Source organism: Leptonychotes weddellii, chromosome 12 (assembly GCF_054177405.1).
Source record: "Leptonychotes weddellii isolate Sample4059 chromosome 12, ASM5417740v2, whole genome shotgun sequence".
In the NCBI taxonomy this organism is placed as follows: Eukaryota; Metazoa; Chordata; class Mammalia; order Carnivora; family Phocidae; genus Leptonychotes; species Leptonychotes weddellii.
The window spans coordinates 14,368,631-14,387,444 of NC_138380.1; the positions used below are offsets into that span (position 1 = coordinate 14,368,631).

At 40.0% G+C, this 18,814-nt stretch overlaps 1 protein-coding gene across 2 annotated transcripts in view; it reads left to right on the forward strand.

Moving 5' to 3' along the window:
• DGKI (diacylglycerol kinase iota) overlaps positions 1-12,269 on the forward strand; it is a 426,631-nt gene extending 414,362 nt beyond the window's left edge. For both annotated transcript variants that reach the window (XM_081800028.1, XM_081800027.1), the window contains one exon: positions 1,815-12,269. In XM_081800028.1, coding sequence (XP_081656154.1) covers positions 1,815-1,931 — 117 coding nt within the window. In that variant the 3' untranslated portion in view covers positions 1,932-12,269. The remainder of the gene's footprint in view (positions 1-1,814) is intronic.
• Positions 12,270-18,814: the final 6,545 nt, after the last annotated feature.

Here is an 18,814-nt window from a genome sequence, read left to right on the forward strand (position 1 = left end):
CCTCATTAATATTGAAGATCAGATAATCTACTAATACTATAAACAAGTTGGAAAAACTTATATAGGAACTTTAAGCTAGTGGTTCAATATTAAATCCCAGATAAATAAGTAAAATTTTAGAAAGAATCCAGAGCCACTGTTACTTTCCTTTTATTCTCTACCCACATACCCTTGTAAGCTACAGGCTTAGTTGAGCTTGACACTCTCCATTGCAGTGACTCAGATGGAGGCTGAGAAGCCTTCAGCAATTTTCGTAAAACTCGCGTGCATTTATACATGGAGCTATTTCTTTGGTACAATGTTCATGCCTCCATCTTTTTGAATTTAATATCACTTTTTATTTTTTTATTATTTTTTTAAGATTTTATTTATTTATTTGACAGAGAGAGACACAGCGAGAGAGGGAACACAAGCAGGGGGAGTGGGAGAGGGAGAAGCGGACTCCCCACTGAGCAAGGAGCCCAATGTGCGGCTCGACGTGGAGCTTGATCCCAGGACTGTGGGATCATGACCTGAGCTGAAGACAGCCGCTTAATCGACTGAGCCACCCAGGCGCCCCTTATATTACTTTTTAAATAGATAAAGCCATTATCCCTGAACAAAAATTAGAAGTTTCAAGGAGCATTACGTAATATTTATATGCATTCAAAAGAATGGAGACCTTCCTTCCTTCTACTACCGAATCTATTCGTTGACCTTATTCCAAAAATATCATGTGTGTGTATAAACATGCATATGGCATTATAGTAGGCTGCAAGAAATGATACAGTCCTTTAAGATGATGTAGAAGAACATTGAATGACATAAAGGTTTGACATGTTAAGTGAAAAAGTGTGTGATATAATAGTATGTAAACAGAGTATGGGTTTTTTTTAGACTTTTTTTTTTTTTGAGAGAGAGACAGAGAGAATGCAAACAGGGGGAGGGGCAGAGGGAGAAGGAAAGAGAGAATCTTAAGCAGACTCCACACTCATCATGGAGCCCAACATGGGGCTCGATCTCATGACCCTGAGATCATGACCTGAGCTGAAATCAGAAGTCAGACATTTAACTGACTGAGCCAACCAGGTGCCCCGTAGTATGGTTTTCTATTTACAAAAATTGTTATGTGTAGAGCCATAAAAAAAGGCAAAATAGCTACTCTGTGGAAGGTTGACAGCAGTTATCTTAGTGTAGTATAGGAATTATTGGTGATTTTTATTTTCTTCCTTACACTTTTGTGCTTTTCCAAGTTTATCTAATCAACATCCATCACTTTTGTAGTCAGAAATTAACTCACTTTTTGGAGAGATGAGATAGTTCTGAATTGGGAGAACTTAACTGAAGACTTTGAAACCAGCAAAGAAACATCTTTAGATCATTTACAACCATCCGGTACTCTCATTTTCTGCTTGCTGCTTCCCAGAGTTTAGTGTTTAGTGTAATAGGAAGAGTCTGGCATCGGGCATCTGAAAGCCTACTTCCTACTTTTCTCTTCAGTGATTTCTATCCCCCTTCTCCCAGAAAGAATTGGGGTTCCCAAACTCACTGTGCCACACTCTTTCCTGCTGTTACTCTGAACCCCCTTTTCCTCAGCTGTTACTCCGAACCCCCTTTTCCTCAGCCCCACCTGTCAAGTGATCGTGTCTTTCTCTCGAACTTACCTACCTCATGGGTTTAATGTGACAATAGATTTGAAAGTGTCTTGTCAACTCTAAAACCATAAGCATGGAAAAATCCTTTGGGGAGTAATCTTTGAATACCCCCATGATTTAAAAAAAAATAAATCTCATTCCACGTATTTGTGTCTCCTTCCTTCCCACTGTCACCTTTAGGGGAAGACACCTCAAGACAGAGCACAGCAGGCTGGAGACCCAGATTTGGCTGCATACCTAGAAAGCCGCCAGAACTATAAGATCATTGGCCATGAGGACCTGGAAACTGCTGTTTGACCCTGGTAGATTGCAAAGAGAACCTAAGCAAGCGCATCACCTGTGCCCTCCCGGCAATCGGGCAGCTCCCCTGGAAGAAGCTGATGGAATCCACAAATCTGTCTCTCTCTGCAAGAATCTATCTGAGACCATGCCACCAGTTATTAAGGGCTACCAGGATGTCCAACAGAACACGATAGCCCTCTGAGGAAGAGGCAGGGTACCTGGAGATTTGTGGAATACACATTCCACATAATTTGATCCTTATTGCTTCCAGCAAGTAGCATGAACTTCTGTGTTCACCTGTATAATTTATTTTCGAGATTCAAAGGATGTTCGTACAAATGGCACTGCTCCCTCCTCCCCCTATGCATTCACGACTCCTCTGTACCCCACAATTCTACTGCAACTACCCATCATTCAAAAAAAAAAAAAAGTAAATACGATCTGCTCTCTCTACATTCAGTCTTTGAAGACCACAAGGCACTCTGGAGGTCTCTGAAAACCCTCTGGATGTCCCGCAGAAACACAACTGTAAAGCTGCTTCTGTTTCCAAGATGAAATATGCAGAGACTATTAGTGACCGTCTGCATGTCTCCACTGCCCTCCTCCCTCATCCCTTGTCATTCTGTAGGAGCTGGGACGTGCCACGTGGATAATGTCAACTTGTGTGCTGTACCTCTGCGGTATGGTGAGGTGGCATGGGAGGGGACCCAGGGCCCGGCCCTGGGGGCGGGGCTGTTGCTGATAGCCATGAAGCACTGGTTCAGCTGGGGCTGTTTGCACAGCCCCGTACTGCCTACGTGTAGCCATCTTTGCCTTTTGCTGCGATGTAGACGATAAGAGGCCAGCACAGGATTGAACGAAGGCCCACGGCTGGTTTGGCGGAACCGCTGGATTTTAAGTGCGGTTGAAGGTGCTGAGCAGAAAACCACGTGTGGGGACTGTGGTTCCAGGAAATGGAGCACTGTGACTGCGTTCCCTTCCAGACTTTCTCTAGTGATAATAGAAAGCAGACTAACTGACTTGAAATAAAACAGCCAAGGCAAAAGCAGCAACATATGTCAAAATAACTCACTTAAGCAAGAAAACAGTTGTGGGCATGTTGCACAGAGGCTAATAAGTAGAGACTCTTGGGTGTAGTGGTGAGAGGGGGCCCATTTTAGGTTTCCCTTCTAAGTGTTTGGTTTTCACTACCCCGAGTAAGCCTTGTCCCAAGGACAAAGCCTTGTTTTATGAGTTCCACTGCTGGATTTCCAGGACGGCTGGATCTTCCCGATGGACGTCTCACCTTTTACTTGTCAGGTCCCAAGATTATACCTGATAGCACTGTAACCCCACTTCTTACATACGGGGTTGTCTAATCTATTCTTTTCTTCGTTTCCCCCTACCAGGAAATTCTTAGTACAAAACCACTGTGGGAGCTGAGCCAGAAATGTGTCTCTGGCGTTGGAATTATGACTTCGAATCCGGCCACGGATCAGTTGGTACTTACAGGTCCCTCCAGTAGGGACTCTGTGATAACTAAAAGAGCAGGAGGAAAAGGCTCCTAACTTTCAGTGAAGAGGCCTACTTGACGTGGGTAGGAGTCAGAAACACAAGTGGGTGATCCAAAGTTGTTTCAGACTAAAGCTGAGGTCTTCTGAGCTTTCTTCCATTTTGCTCTTAGACACAAGCAAAGTGCTTCCCTGGTGTCTCTGCATGTGAACACATAAATGATCGTATTTCTGCATTTACTTTAAAGGTCCAGTGGTGACGCACTGCTTACCTGAATTGCATTTTGGTCACCTATCATTTTGAGAGGACAGATATGAGTACTGTATTAAGGAGGAATAGCTTCTCTGTGGGTGGGGATGAAGCATCTCTTTAGCCTTTTCAAAATCAAACTATTGGTGTTATTTCCAGTGGGGGGAGAATAGGTTGGTTATGAGTAATCTATTTCCATCTATCAGTCTTAGAAATGGAATTACCTGTTGGGTTTTATGGGGAGGTAAGGAGGAGGGTAGTATATTGTTTCCAGAAACTGGAAAAAATAGGCTCCAGGAGAATTTAATCACTGGGCTTCATCTGGGAGTTTTTCAGTTGGTGGGACTGTCAAAGAGATGTTGTGATGACAGAAATATAATCCTTAAAACAGACTGGAATCTGGCTTTGAATGGTGCCTTCCATCCCCTAGATTAAGCCAAACAGTTGGCCACACAGTCAGTTACCCAGCTGCCATTTCTGGGATAAAGGACTATTTTCACCAACTACCATCTCATATTTCTTTGTGATGCTTCAAAGCAGCCCAGAGAAAACTTAGGGTATAGATGGCTACAGGCCAATTTAAATAGGTCCAACTGAAGTCACAAGTAAATTCCTGGTATGAAAATAGATAAGGTAATGACTACTATAGGGGTTCTGGTACATTTGGAAATCATTCCAAGCCAAAAAAAGTCCTACATTATGGATGGGAAACTATGTACAACAAGCAAATATCTCTTTGAAAAAGCAAACACCCTCAGGACTTGGGTTTTCCGAGGAAAGGACATCAAAAATGAACGGAACAGTTACATATTTAATGGATTCAATATTAAACCTACCTCCTGTAGCATTTTTTAAAATTGATCACTGCATGGGACAGTCCTGGCCTTCAGAAAGAGCTGAGGCCGTATGCTCCAAGAGTTTCCAGCTCAGCTCAAGTATAGAGTCTCCCCTTTAATGGGCCATCAGAAAGGGTAGAAGCCAATGGTCTGGCCCTGGTCTGGATCTGTAAACCCACAAACGTTTAATTTAAAAGACATGACACTGTATACTCACAGAAATACCATTTTCTACAAAACCTCCCGGGACAGTACTGGAGCATGGCTGGCTTAGCTGCCAATCCTCTGTGTTTGGCTCAGAAGAGCCCCTCATGGGCATTCCATTTGTGGGTTTGGTTGACAGGGAGGGGTATGAGAAATGGAGAGTTATTACAAGACCACATGAGAGAACCTTAAAGGTAGTCATTTTCGGAGCCCTATATTCCAGGAGTACACATTTAATGAAATAGAACCCAGTTTAGAACCCAGCTTCACCTAGTTAAGCTGTGCTTTATCACATTCAAGGACTGATTAAAAACAACAACAACAACAAAAAAAAAAAAACAGAAGCCAAGAAGGAAATAAATACCATGGCCGCAAATCTCACTTTGAGAGTTCTGGTTACCTCTATGGAGGCTATAACCTAAAACCCATGCAATTTCTGAAGAAGAGAATTTAGCTGGCAAGTGCACAGCCATGACATTAGTGACAGCCCCCCCTAGCCCATTGTAGTAGCTGGCCTTAGCAATTAGGCCGATGTGTTTACATTGGGAGATACTCAACAGGCAGTTTGCATTTGGACCTTGTAACCATTTCTTTGCCTAAAGGATTTCTGAAATGTATTTCCTAGACTTCTCGTAATATCCATGTTTTATAATATGTGGGGCAGCAGTTTTATTTTTTTACATGTCAATTTTATTTCACATGTTTAGTTTTTTTTTTTTATCATAAAGATAGGACATGCTTTTTATTAAAAAAAAAAAAGTTCTAATAGCACAGATGAGAATCACAGGCAAGGCCAAGATGTTCCTCTGTGCTCATGTAGTGGCCTGAGTCCCACACCCCAGAGATAAACAGTGTTAACACTGATCAGCATTGTTGCTTGTATGTTATGTCAGAAAGACTCTGTGCACACAGCCCCCCCACACACACACATATAGAAATGTATTTATTTGTATACATAATATACAAATATATAATATATATATATACTATACATACATTATTGCATAGGTTTCCAGTAGACAAAACATTTTAGAAGCATGCTAATCATCTCTCTATGTATAGTTAACACCAACAGGCAAAGACAAGCTAACAGGAATTCTTCATTTATTCTTTGTTGTTTTTACTGCTGCTAAGCTCAGTTCTCTTATTGCAGCCACTCCAATTACACATGGCTTTTGCTATTGCCTGTGTCATAAAATCCATGACCAAGAGGTCTTATAATTTTTTATGTTACCTTCCATGAAGCATGAGACCTACCTGAGCCCAGAGACTTGTCTGTGCTGTTTTTGGATCACAGATGGAAAATTTCTTTCTCTGTCATGCTCATTCCACTTTACAAGGCTGAGTTTGCAGGGCTAACACTCCATACATTGCCTAATGATATTTAATGAGGGCAAGCTGCTGCCAGGAAGGTGTAGGAACTTGGGTATGGGCTGGGGTCTGAGGAGCTTGGCTTCCTTCCAGTAGGAGTAGCTCATGAAAATCACTGAAAACAGCACCATCTTTTATTCAGTTATGCTGTTTAAAAATAAGATGGATCATTGTTGAAATGATGCATCATAGCCATCAAATAAAACTAATTGCTCTACTTAAATGGATTATTTTCAGTTCAGGTAAGAAAAAAGTAGAACATCTATTAAATGAGAGGCTTTTCTAACTGATTTTTAACATTTATTTGTATAAAATCATTTCTGCCCAGGTCTCATTAGAACCTTCTCTGAATCTGTCTACTTTCTCATTCTCTGAATTCCATATTCAGCTGATTACTGTAGTTTTTTTCTCTGTCTGGTCTCTCAGATGGACTTTGGCCCCGTCCCTTTCTGTGTCCTGGTCTTGACTCATCTCTAGTCCCTCCAGTTTCTGACCATGACAAGAGTCCTCCTGGACTTTTGGCCACCACCTTCAGTCATTTTGTCATACAGACACCCAAATCTTCTGCAGGTATTCTGCTCAGAACAGATCAGAATGAAATTACCCTCTGGGACAAGTATCCATTTTGCCTGAAGGACAAATAGATGTCCACTGACTTTGATCATCTTACAGAGCTACAACATGCCTTATTCTGAGAAGCCATCTGCCATAGAGGTTTAGCACACGTCTGTCTCAGTTCCACCGTGGGTGTCCACAATCATGGCAGCTTCTTCCACATCCGGTGACGTAAACCATGTACTCCCCTAAGTCACCTAGATGAACTGGATTAGATACGTGTTATACCCCTAGTGGCCATCCGTGGGTTTTGGGCTGTCTCCCCACAGTTTACTGAGAAGCCTAAAAATAGGAACTAAGCAAGGAGGAGTGCCCTCGGAAAACCTGCTCTCCCAGGACACATAGCACGGACCTGGTCCCAAAAAGAAAGCAGAAAAAAATAATTCTTAGGCTGTTGAAGCATTGTCGTTTAAAGTAGAAATTTGAATATTGAATGGTATCCTCATGGTAGACAGATTCCAGAGTCTATATATGTATTCAGGCATTCTGCATGCAATCATATGTTCATGAGTCAAGCATACATTCATATATTTAATCATTTATATTAAAAAAATTTTATCCCTTATTCTGATGCAGGCAGCATGCTAAGGATCTAAGAATGAATGCAAGAGCCAAAACTCTTGACTTCACAGAGCTGGCAACCTAGGGGAAATGCACATGGTACCAGGGAAGCGTGCACTGGGGAATCCATCAGGCCTTTATCGTGCCAGTCACTCTTCAGCCAGCAATGTTTGGGCTCTATGAAATATGAAATGAGAATATGAATATGAAAGAAGTGATATTTTGCATTTCTTTTTCCTAAGAGTCTTGGTCCTGTTCTTCAAAAGGTATTTGCAACCAAGACTTTAAGATGAGACAGAAATATGACTCAAATGAGAGCTAAAACTCATGCTATTTCTCAAGGACGAAACTAGAAGCAATAGGCAAAATTTGCAGTGGGTTTTGACTGAATACAACAATGAAGTATAAATATTGTCCAAGAGTGGAGTGGGCACCCTTACAGAATTCCATGTGTTCAGCCCATGGGACTGTTTGAACAGGGGCTTCCTGACCACCTGGAAGGATGCTGTGATTAGGGACCTTTATCCAAGGGGCTGGAACCAGATGCTGTGAGTTTTTGAAGTTTTTTTTTTTTTTTAAATGATGAATGGCAGAACTTCATTTTTTAAATTTTTGAAAATCTTGATTTTTAATCTTTAAAACACCACATTGAGAGGAAAAATCTGGGAGAGAATTACTTTTGGTTATCATTAAAAAAATTTTAAACCAACTAAGCCTGAATTTAAGAGCTAGTGCAAAGCAAACATACTAAGGGGTCTAACTTACTCCAAAATGCTTCTGGAAGCATCACGGATTTTGATGACTCTTCTTAGGCATTCTTAAGTCATATTGGAAATTGGTTTTCTCACAATTAAATGTAATCTACTATAACCACAGAAGAAAATTTTGCCTAAAAGGTATTTGGGATCCAAGTAACAGACACAAAAGACAATCATGGAAAATGGCTTTGCTTCTGCTGCAGACATGATAACTGCTAGGGAGCACTCACCCATGGAGATAAGTGATGATTCTGAACGTTTTCCAGAGTTTTCATATTTTGAGCCAAATGGCATCTGAAAGGGATCCCTTCGTGGTGGGAACAACTGAAACGATCTTGTTTCTCAATCTTTTAGTGAAACACATATAGCTTTCAATAGAAAATAGTTTAAACACCTCAAATGTATACTGCTTACTGTTATTATACTGTTTATTACAATTTCAGTAATTTTTAAAATTTTAGTGTTTTAACATTTCGATGCCCTTGTGACAGCTTTGAACTTCGGTACAAACCCATGAGGTGGATCGTGCAGATCATTTTAGATGAATAAACCAAATCTCAACACACTGTATTCAACTTGTGCAGATTCATATAGTAAATGGTAGAACTGCCGTCAGAACTGACATCTCTACATATTGCAGACTAACACATCCACGGTAGATGTTTGCTAAGTAAACAGTTTCCCACCCTAGCCTTCACTGCTGTTTTACATCATGCAGATTTCCATAATTTAGAAGGTGCCTCCTTGAAAAGATAATGACTTAGCATCCCACAATAAGAGTTGGGTAGAACTGAGGGAAAATATGAAGTTAAAAATCAGAGTTTTTGCTATCAGAAGCTTATCAGGTTGGGCAAAGTTCAAGGGGAAAAAGGTCAAATGTTTTGGTGCTGGGGGGCATTTCACGAGAAGCTAATACTGAGGATGACTTCCTGGTTTCTCTATGAGTCTCAACATTTAAAAATGTTAGTATTGTCCTCTCTCCTTGGAAGTCTCTATTGGAACGATATTTTGGAATTCTGTACCAAAAAGTGTTGAAAATGGGCTTGCCATTCAAGACCTCTTTGCTCTAAGCAGGTGGGCATGCAAAGCTATGTCTGTCCTACTGTCACGTACACAGAGGTCTGATACACCTGTGGGAAGTTCTGTTGACCTTGATATGGGAAGAATAAACAGACCAGAGAGATTCTTCAATTCCTGCTTTCATCTTTTATAAGGCACCTCGGCGGACAGATCAGTGACTATGTAGAAGAAGGATGTTTGATCTTGAAAGAGGACAAAGTTAGATCAGGAACAGAAATGTTTGGAGGAGACGGGTGAAGTAGAATGGTGAGATTTAGGTTCTCTAGGGCAGACAATTTGCAGAAGAAAGCAAAGACAGAAGAGTTCAGAACAGAAATGAAAAGGAGGTGGCTTTATTACTTCTAGAAGGATTTCTTTTTTTCCTAAACATTACATCCAGAAAAATGGATGGGGTTTTCTGAAAAACAAAGTGACTTACTGTAGCTAGGGTTTTTTCTAGTATTTCAGTGAAAATTAAACAACCAAATGAGGGAACAGGAAAAAGCCCTTCCTTAACTGTGAGGATGCTTAGACTAAAAGACTTCTGTGATATTTTCTAGTTTTGGATTTCTGTGATTTTTGGATTCAAGCAGAACTCATTTAGAACCCTAAGCCTCTCTAGGTTCCTGCCATGTAGATGGCAATTAAAGCTTTTTTGTAAAAACACTGGTCATTGCAAATATATCCCAGATCATTGAGAAGCAGGTATTTCATGACCCTAAAACAATTTGCTTTGCTTACATACACACCTGCACGTTTGCACGTGCGTGCACACTCACACACACACACACATACACACACATAACTCTCTTTGTCTGTTGCTAGCCAATTTCCAAATCTCTTGAGTAAAATATGTTTCTACTAAGGCAGAACAGTCACAGGTTCAATAATTAAAGAGAAAAAAAAAGGATCTAGTGCTCATTTTCCTACTTTCTACCCATTTGTTGTTTGGGGTATGTGGTTGTGGCTGGGGCTTGGAGAAGGGGCAGAAGATCTCTATTTTCTGGTAAAGAGGCATAGAGACAGTTTTTATAACTTATTGCCATTAAGTAGGACTTAATCTTATATCACTAGACTAGTGTTGCTATAATGTTTGTGGACTATAGTTTTTTTAAGCCCATTTTTTAAATCTTTTTTAAAGATTTATTTATTTTTAGAGCGTGCGTGCATGAGTTGGGGGAGGGGCAGAGGGAGAGAATCTTTCAAGCAGACTCCCTGCTGAGTGAGGAGCCTGATGTGGGGCTCAGTCCCACAACCCATGAGATCACGACTCCAGTTGAACCAAGAGTCCCATGCTTAACTGACTGAGCCACCCACGGGTCCTGTGGACTATAGTTTTAATTGCCTGTCCTCCCTTTCTTCCATAATAAGACCTGAGTTCCTAGATTTCAGGTTGGCTTGATGGAAGGCACCATTGAGATAGTCTTAAAAAATGGACTTTTATCTGGATTCTTGCTCAGAAAATGCTCCCACTCCACCTTCTCCCCCACCTCTTGCCCCTGAAGGTAAAGGAAGAACAGAGATATGAGCAAAAAAGATTCTCAAGAGTAGTACAATAATAAGGCTCCAGTCTTCACACAAATTGCCATGACAACCCACACATAAATAATATATACCCTCAGCAAACTTTGATCCTCATGAAAAGCAAATTCAGAAGATGTAGAAAAAGATTAACTTGTTCAAAGTGGCTTCAAGGAATATCATGAAATTTTCAATCTATGCAGCTTAGAAGAATTATGTGTGGAATTTAGGGGAGGAGAGAGTTCCTATAATAGAACTCTAATAGAGCTTTCCTCAGGACTGGGTTGTTTGTTGAAGGACTTTCTCTACGTGCTCATAGGAGGTTAGACCTGTCCACAGATTTGTGATGTTCTATGGTAAAATTTGAGAGAAATAAGGACGACTTAGGGTTTTTTCATAAGTCTAAATATATTCAATCCTTAGAAATTCAAAGGCTAACTTTTTTTTTTATTTTGGGGGTTACATATAACCTTTCTTCTTAAAATTATAGAATAGGAGATGTTTACAAATTGTTTTTACTTGTAAAAATAAACCGATGACAGCTCTAAATTGGTTTACCTTATATTTTGTTTTAAATTTATGGGTAACCCTGTGAGATATGTTGGTGAGATTTATCATTTTTAAGATGCTATCCAGCTTTGATATTTACTGCACCTTGTATAAGGAATCCAAATAGTTCCTGACCTTTTGGGTTTTATTAACACTTCAATTTTTCATTCCCTGCCCTCCATTCCTTATTGGTTCGACTGAGGCTCTGACCACATGCCTAATTTCCAATGCGATTAGAACTCAGTTCTATGCTTGCTAACATCCTGATTGTGGGCTGGGAAGTGTGGGTTTCTTGCTATCCTGGGAAATGAGATTCAGAACTTTCATAGACAAAATATTCTAGCACAATAGAATATTTTGCAACTCATGTCTTTAAGAAGGTAGAGTCTGAATTAGTCTCAGTAAAGGTTAGCTAGTCTGTTTTTTTTTAAATTACTATTTATTTATTACCAATGGTTAAGTAACAACCATGAATCTGAATATAATATGGATCACAGCTGATTGAAAGTGGGGCAAACCATTCCTGTAAAGAGTTAAGGAACAGAGGACAATCTCAGTTCCGTACAAATGAATATATTTCGTTGAATTTGATTTCTGAGTGGGAAAAGATTCTTAGGCACCCAGAATACCCTTGGCTGTGGGTAGTTCACTCTCAGAGTCTACATCTGTATGAAGAGTTTCAGTCACATTATAAAGGGCTCTTTCATGATTTCTGATTCTGCCCTATCACATCCCAGAGCCATGCTTTTGCAAAGCTGCCAGCTAGCAGGTGGAATCCAAACAACAACAAAAAAGTAGCAGCTGTGGCAGTAAGTTGATGAAGTTTTATTTCCAGGTGAAGTGGGATCCAGAGAATATGAAATGGAGGGGGGGGGGTGGGAAGGGGGGGTGGGGAAGGGAAGAATGGAGTTTTTTTTGTAACAAAGTCATAAAGTATTTTTCCCTAATTTTCTTGCATTTCCTATTTATATAAAGTATCTTGATCACTGTGTTGCTCTACAGAGATTTTCAACGGAATTAATTTGGGAGACTGAACTAATCTCTGAAAATGAAATTGACTAGTTACAGTTACTTTTTGGACACTTTTTCTGTATTGTGAATTGTGTGGAAATGTACAGAATAAAAATTAAGAAACATAACTAGTTTCTTTTCTTCTCTTACTGGCTGCTAGATGTAGATGGTATGAGTACTGTCCTTAACAGTGGTTAAGTTAGATTTTCAATATCAGGAACTAAGCAAAGATTGGCTGTTAGACAAGGCATAAACTAAAAGGGATCCCTGACAAGGCAGAAGTTAAAAAAAAAATATTTCTTCTTTCAAGATGGACTAATAGAAGCCAGATTGACCCTCCCACTTGAAATAAGAACATCTATATATAAAACAGTGATTGTTAAGACACCAGGCATTAGGCAAAAAAAGACAGTGATCCCTAAGAGATGGCTGTCAGCTGCATGACTACGCCGTTTTACAGACTTTGGAGTTTCCAGACAGTGGCTCAGGGAAGGGTAATTCAGGCAGAGCCTGGCAGATTTCTTGAGTTGGGGAGACCAAGGCAACTCAAGCTTATAGAGCGGAGTATCAGGAAAGTGCACAGAGAACCCCACATATCTGAGGAGACCCCCATTTAGGTATTCAGTAAAACATTTGCCAGTGTATGTGTATGTGTGTGTGTGTGTGTATGTGAGAGAGAGAGAGAGAAAAAAGGGGGAGAGAGAGAAAGAGAGGGAGAGAGAGAGAGAGAGACCCACCCAGACTTTGGAGAACCATCCCAAATGCTGAGAAAGAACAACGACCAATGCTCACACCTGACTGGGAATAATGCCCTTTGCCACGAGCCATGCTGCACCCTTACCATCTACTCGGCCACAGCTTTTTATTTCTTAATAAAAACATTACAAATCTCCTGCTTCCACTCTGGTCCCTTTTCTTGCACATTCTGGCTACATTGGCAATCACCATAAGGGTTTCGTGTGAATCTTAACACATCCCCGTCTCATCTCCCTTCTTCCACTTCTCAACTTCTGTTAACTACATTCCCTGTCACAGATGTGCATTTTATTTTGTTTTTACATTTTTTAATTCCAGTATAGTTAACATACAGTATTATATTAGTTTCAGGTGTACTACATAGAGATTCAACCATTCTATATATCACTTGGGGCTCATCACATAAGTGTGCTCTTAATCCCCTTCACCTCTTTCACCCATCCCCCCACCACCTCCCCTCTGGTAACCACCAGTTTGTTCTCTATAGTTAGAGTCTGTTTCTTGGTTTGTTTCTCTCTTTGTTTTCCTTTGTTTTATTTCTTGTATTCCCCATATGTGTGAAATCATATGGTATTTGTCTTTCTTTGACTGGCTTATTTTGCTTAGCATAATTCTCTCTAGCTCCATCCATGTTGTTGCAAATGGCAAGATTTCATTCTTTTTTATGCCTGAATAATATTTCATACACATACACACACACACACACACCACCTTTTCTTTATCCATTCATCTATTGATGGACATTTGCACTGCTTCCATAGTTTAGCTATTGTAAATAATACTGCAATAAACATAGGGATGCATATATCCCTTAAATTAGTTTTTTGTATTCTTTGGGTAAACACCCCCAATAGTGTAATTACTGGATTGTAAGGTAGTTCTATTCTTAATTTCTTGAGGAACCTCCATACTGTTTTCCACAGTGGCTGCACCAGTTTGCATTCCCACCAATAGTACAAAAGTGTTCCTTTTTCTCCACATTCTCACCAACACTTGTTTATTGTGTTTTGCTTTTAGCCATTCTGACAGGTGTGAGGTTTTATCTCATTGTAGTTTTGATTTGCATTTCCCTGATGATGAGTGATGCTGAGCATCTTTTCATGTGTCTGTTGGCCATCTGGATGTCTTCTTTAGATAAATGCCTGTTCATGTTTTTGGTCCATTTTTAATTGGGTAACTTGTTTTCTGGGTATTGAGTTGTATAAGTTCTTTATATATTTTGGGTACTAACCCTTTATCAGATATGTCATTTGCAAATATCTTCCCCATTCATAGGTTGTCTTTTAGTTTTGTTGATTGTTTCCTTCACTGTGCAGAAGCTGTTGATTTTGATACAGTCTACAGATGTACATTTTACATTCTATTTTGTACTGATGTTAAAAATTCTACATGTTGTCAATTTTTTGAATTCTAAGATTTGAAAGTTAAGAACATGGACATTTATTAGCATGGCAGGTTAATGTGTTTCTCAGAGGCAAATATTAAGCTATGTTTACATTTTTTTCTGAAGCTTTTCAAGGCCAGGATCCCAATGCCAATGAAAGACAATGCTTCTGTCATTCAGATCAAATCATTTTTCTTACTATTTTTTTAGATTGCTCTGCTTCATATTTGGACATTTCGATACTGTTTTTTCTTTCTTTTGGTGTTGGTTGTCTTTGTTTTTGTTGAAAGATACAACACACACACACACAATTTTTTCATTATGTCTCTAGTATCATCGATCTCCCTTGTCATTCTGGAGTCCATTTCATTCTTTCTTCTGAAGGCATCTCGGAGTCCACTGGCTTCCTGTTCTAATTTTGATGAACTTTTTCCTAGTCATGCTGTACAATTATCATCTTACGCTTTTCTTCTTTGGACTTCTGCATTTGTCTTATCACTTTTTAAAATTTTTTTATTTTTTATTTATTTGACAGAGAGAGCACAAGCAGGGGGAGAAGTAGAGGGAGAGGGAGAAGCAGGCTGCCCACTGAGCAGGGAGCCTGATGGGGGGCTCGATCCCAGGACCCCAGGATCATGACCTGAGCCGAAGGCAGATGCTTAACCATCTGAGCCACCCAGGTGCCCCTGCATTTGTCTTACCACTTTTGACTCACATATTTCTTAGTTTCTTGATTTGCTGGAGTATAGTCACAAATTACTTCTTAAAACTAAGCACTAGTTTCTTGATTTGCTGGAGTATAGTCACAAATTACTTCTTAAAACTAAGCACTAGGGAAATCAATTCCCTGAGTTCTTGCATGTCTGAAGATGGCTGTTTTGTCTTTTACTTAAAGTTTGTCTGACTTTGGGATTCCAATTGTGATATTTTTCATTAGAAATCTGGAGAATCTTAGGAAGAAGAAGGCCCGTGTCCTTTGTGAAAAGCAGAAACTAATTTGCCAGTACATTCAAATCACAGAGTCACATGTTATGGAAGCAAAATGACTCTAGAAAGCCTGTTGAATAACTTCATTTTGCATAGGAGGAAACCAAGGTTCAAAGAAACTGAAAATTCTGCTCAAGATCACATAGTTAACTGTGATAGGGAGACTTCACCAAAGCTCAGGGGCTCCCCATTTGCAACTTGTACTGCAATAGCATGTTCAAATGCTTCAGATGCCGCCTGAAGGAGCTACTGGGGTGAAACAAAGAGAATGCACTGGATTTCAGCCCAGCTCTGCTCCTGAGAAGGTATGTTTCTTGTTCTCCTTGGGTCCAACTTTCCTCATTGGTAGAATGAGCCTGTAAAACTGATGGTCTCCAGAGGGCCCCTTTCTTCTCTCAAGTAGTAAGATGCTCTGAAGGGGATTTATTTTTTTAGATTTATTTATTTAACTTAAGAGAGAGAAAGAGAGAGAGTGGGGGCAAGAGGGGACCTGGGAGAGGGAGAGACTCTCAAGCCGACTCCAGGCTGAGCACAGAGCCAGATGCTGAGCTCCATCCCACGACCCTGAGATCATGACCTGAGCTGAAACCAAGAGTTGGGCTCTTACCGACTGAGCCACTCAGGTGTCCCTGAAGAGGATCTTTTAATGGAAGGTCATTATAAAGATGGAAAAAGCTTCAAAATGATCTCCATTCAAGGTCCTCCCTTCGGAAAACATTACTAAAATTATCCCCCAAATATATTGTTTGAGCACTATTTGCCATAGCATTCATAACTGGTCAGCATTTTAAAAATCTAAAACAAATGCCTTTTTAATAAGATATCTATGGCTCCAACCCTTGAGAATTTTTATGTGTCTTTATTTTCAGGGATCGGTACAGTGAGTCACAGGTGGCTAGCTCCCCAACTCTACAGCCTATCACGTCAGAGGTATAAAGATAATTAGCTCAGTTTTATACAGATGGAAAGGACCAGAACTTACATGGAGCACAAATGCTTGTAACTATTAGGTGTTATAACTACATGGCAGCCATGGTAATGATAACAAGGATGTTTCTCCTTCACTGACCAATCCAGTTAGGTCATGGGGTTTCTTTTCTGCTTAACATTTTCTGAATCCTTGAGGACAGCCCTGGGTTTGACACCTATGTTGCTAATTACAGACAGGGTGAACTTTGTCATGTAACACTCTTTCTCAGCCTCAGCATCCTCATCAAAATTGTAGAAAACAGTACCACCAACCAAATGGATTTTTGTGGACATGAAATGAGACATTGGCTGGAAAAATACTTAGAACAATGCCTAGCACATAGTAAGTGCTCAATCAATTGTACCTATGAAAATATGCTGGGGAGAATAACATTGATGACATGCTTATCACATTTCTTGTACTTTCCCTGCACTGTGGGGTGGGGGACGGGTGAAAGGAGAGGGCCTGTACAGAACTTAGATGACTTAGTATACTTAATCGTGTTTGCTCTGACATGGAAGTTCCTAATCTAAAGTTTGCCTCAATCCTTTTTACTCCCTCTGGCTTGTAAAGGTGCCTTAAAAATTAAAGATATACACACTTTGACGGTGATAAATAAGGTACAATTCTGAAAACTTAAATTGGAAGAAATGTGGAATAAATAGACCCAAAAGCTTGAACTGAGAATGGAAAAGAACATTCATAGGCTTGTCCTAAGTTGAGTTTCATATGATGTCAGTCTGTGGGCATTGCTGGTTTAAGAAGAAACCACTGTGCTGTCTCTTCTAATATGCATGCACACATAACCCTGTTAACGATTTGGTTAGGTCTTGGGATAGTTTTCTGATTTTAACTTGCCTGGTTTAAAACTGTCTTTATTCTTCTGAGAATCACCAAATTTCCAGATTCAGATGGTATAGAGCCAAACTTCGGAAGATTCTTTCATAATATTGAAACCTCTGCCAATGCATAAGTTGTAGTGATATTCTACATGTTCTCCAGCCTACCCATAGGGTTCAGTTCCAGTTTCTGTGTCTAGCCCCATTGCCTGAAGCCTCTCTTTAAATGTCCTCTATTCATAACTTTTATTCTCACCTTTGGAATTACATTTGGTCTGACTCCTCTGAATTTAGGTTTTTGGTATTTTGTGGTTGGTTTTGTGTGTGTGTGTGTGTTTTGTTTTGTTTTTGTTTTTGTTTTGTACTCCACAGAAAGGAAAATGCTTCTTCAGCCCAAACCTAAGGTTTGCAATGAACACCATGATATAGTCACAGGAATTAAGGCCTTTCATTGTCACTGATGATGGGTATGAAATACAGGCATACAAGCTGTTTTTAATTATCTGTATAGAAAAATCAATAGCAGCAGTTTGCGCCAGCTCAATGAGTGGCTGGCTCATTGCAGGAAGAGATTACAGCTGCTCTGTCTGCCAACAATATACTCATTCCTCTGATAGAGGCAATCAGGGGTGAGATTCTCAACTCCGTTAGCAGTAGCCTCTGGTAAAAAGTACATGCTTAACTCCCAAATGCGAAATAGCCATTTAGGTTGTCACGAGTAGGGTGATACTGAAGGAAAGGAATTTTCTTGCTCTAACCCAAACCCAACTCATAGTTTTCATTCTATTTATCTTGTCTAAAAAGAAGTGGGGAGTAAAGGTTGGATGGGCAACAAATACTAAATATCATCCATGTGGTTCGTGCTAGAATAATGTCCTAGTCACTTGATTTATTAGCTCCACTCAAGAAAAATGAATCTTTCAGAAATTTATTAGTTATATTGTAATTTTTATTTTCAAGTAATAAAACAGAGGCTGTGGGTGCCTGGATCGGAAGCTATTCCAGTCTCCTCACTAGTATAAATTGAACCAGAATGGGATCTCTGGTTGACTGTTATTTTATGACCCCAGTGAACCTTGCCTCCTGATCTTAATGTCTTGTATAATCCCCTTCCACATTAACTTTGGGTTTGTCCCTTTTGCTAATGTCCCTTTTAGCTGGTGTGAAGCAAGTAGGGGTTTCATAGGCACTTGCCCACTGGGGCTTGTCCCTTTGGTCTGCTCTTTCTGGGGACCCAGCACCATTATGACAAATCCCAACTTAGCCACATGGGGAGACATGCAGAGAGAGAAAGATGTCTAGCCAGCCCTGATCTGTTTCAGCCACCCCAGTGGAGGCATCCATCCAATGTGTGATTGAAGAGGATATCTCAGATGGTCTAGTCCCAGTGTGTGGCAGAGTAGAGCTGCCCTGACGAGTCCAGTCCAAACTGCAGAATCATGAGCAAATAAATGATTGCTGATTTTTAAAGCCACTAAATTTGGGGTGGTTTGAAACAAAGCCATGGATAACTGAATCAGAGTCTCAGCATCTGAAATGACACAGCCCAATTGGCTTGACCATTTGTGATCCATTCCCTTATGTTAGTGAAGACAGGAGAGGGAATAGTTACATGATTTTTTTTAGCCCACCAATAATTGAATTTGTGCATTGAAGTGGCCCATACCACACTATAGAATCAGAATTATGGAGTTGGACAGTCCTCACAAGGTATTTATTTGTATTTTCAAACACTCC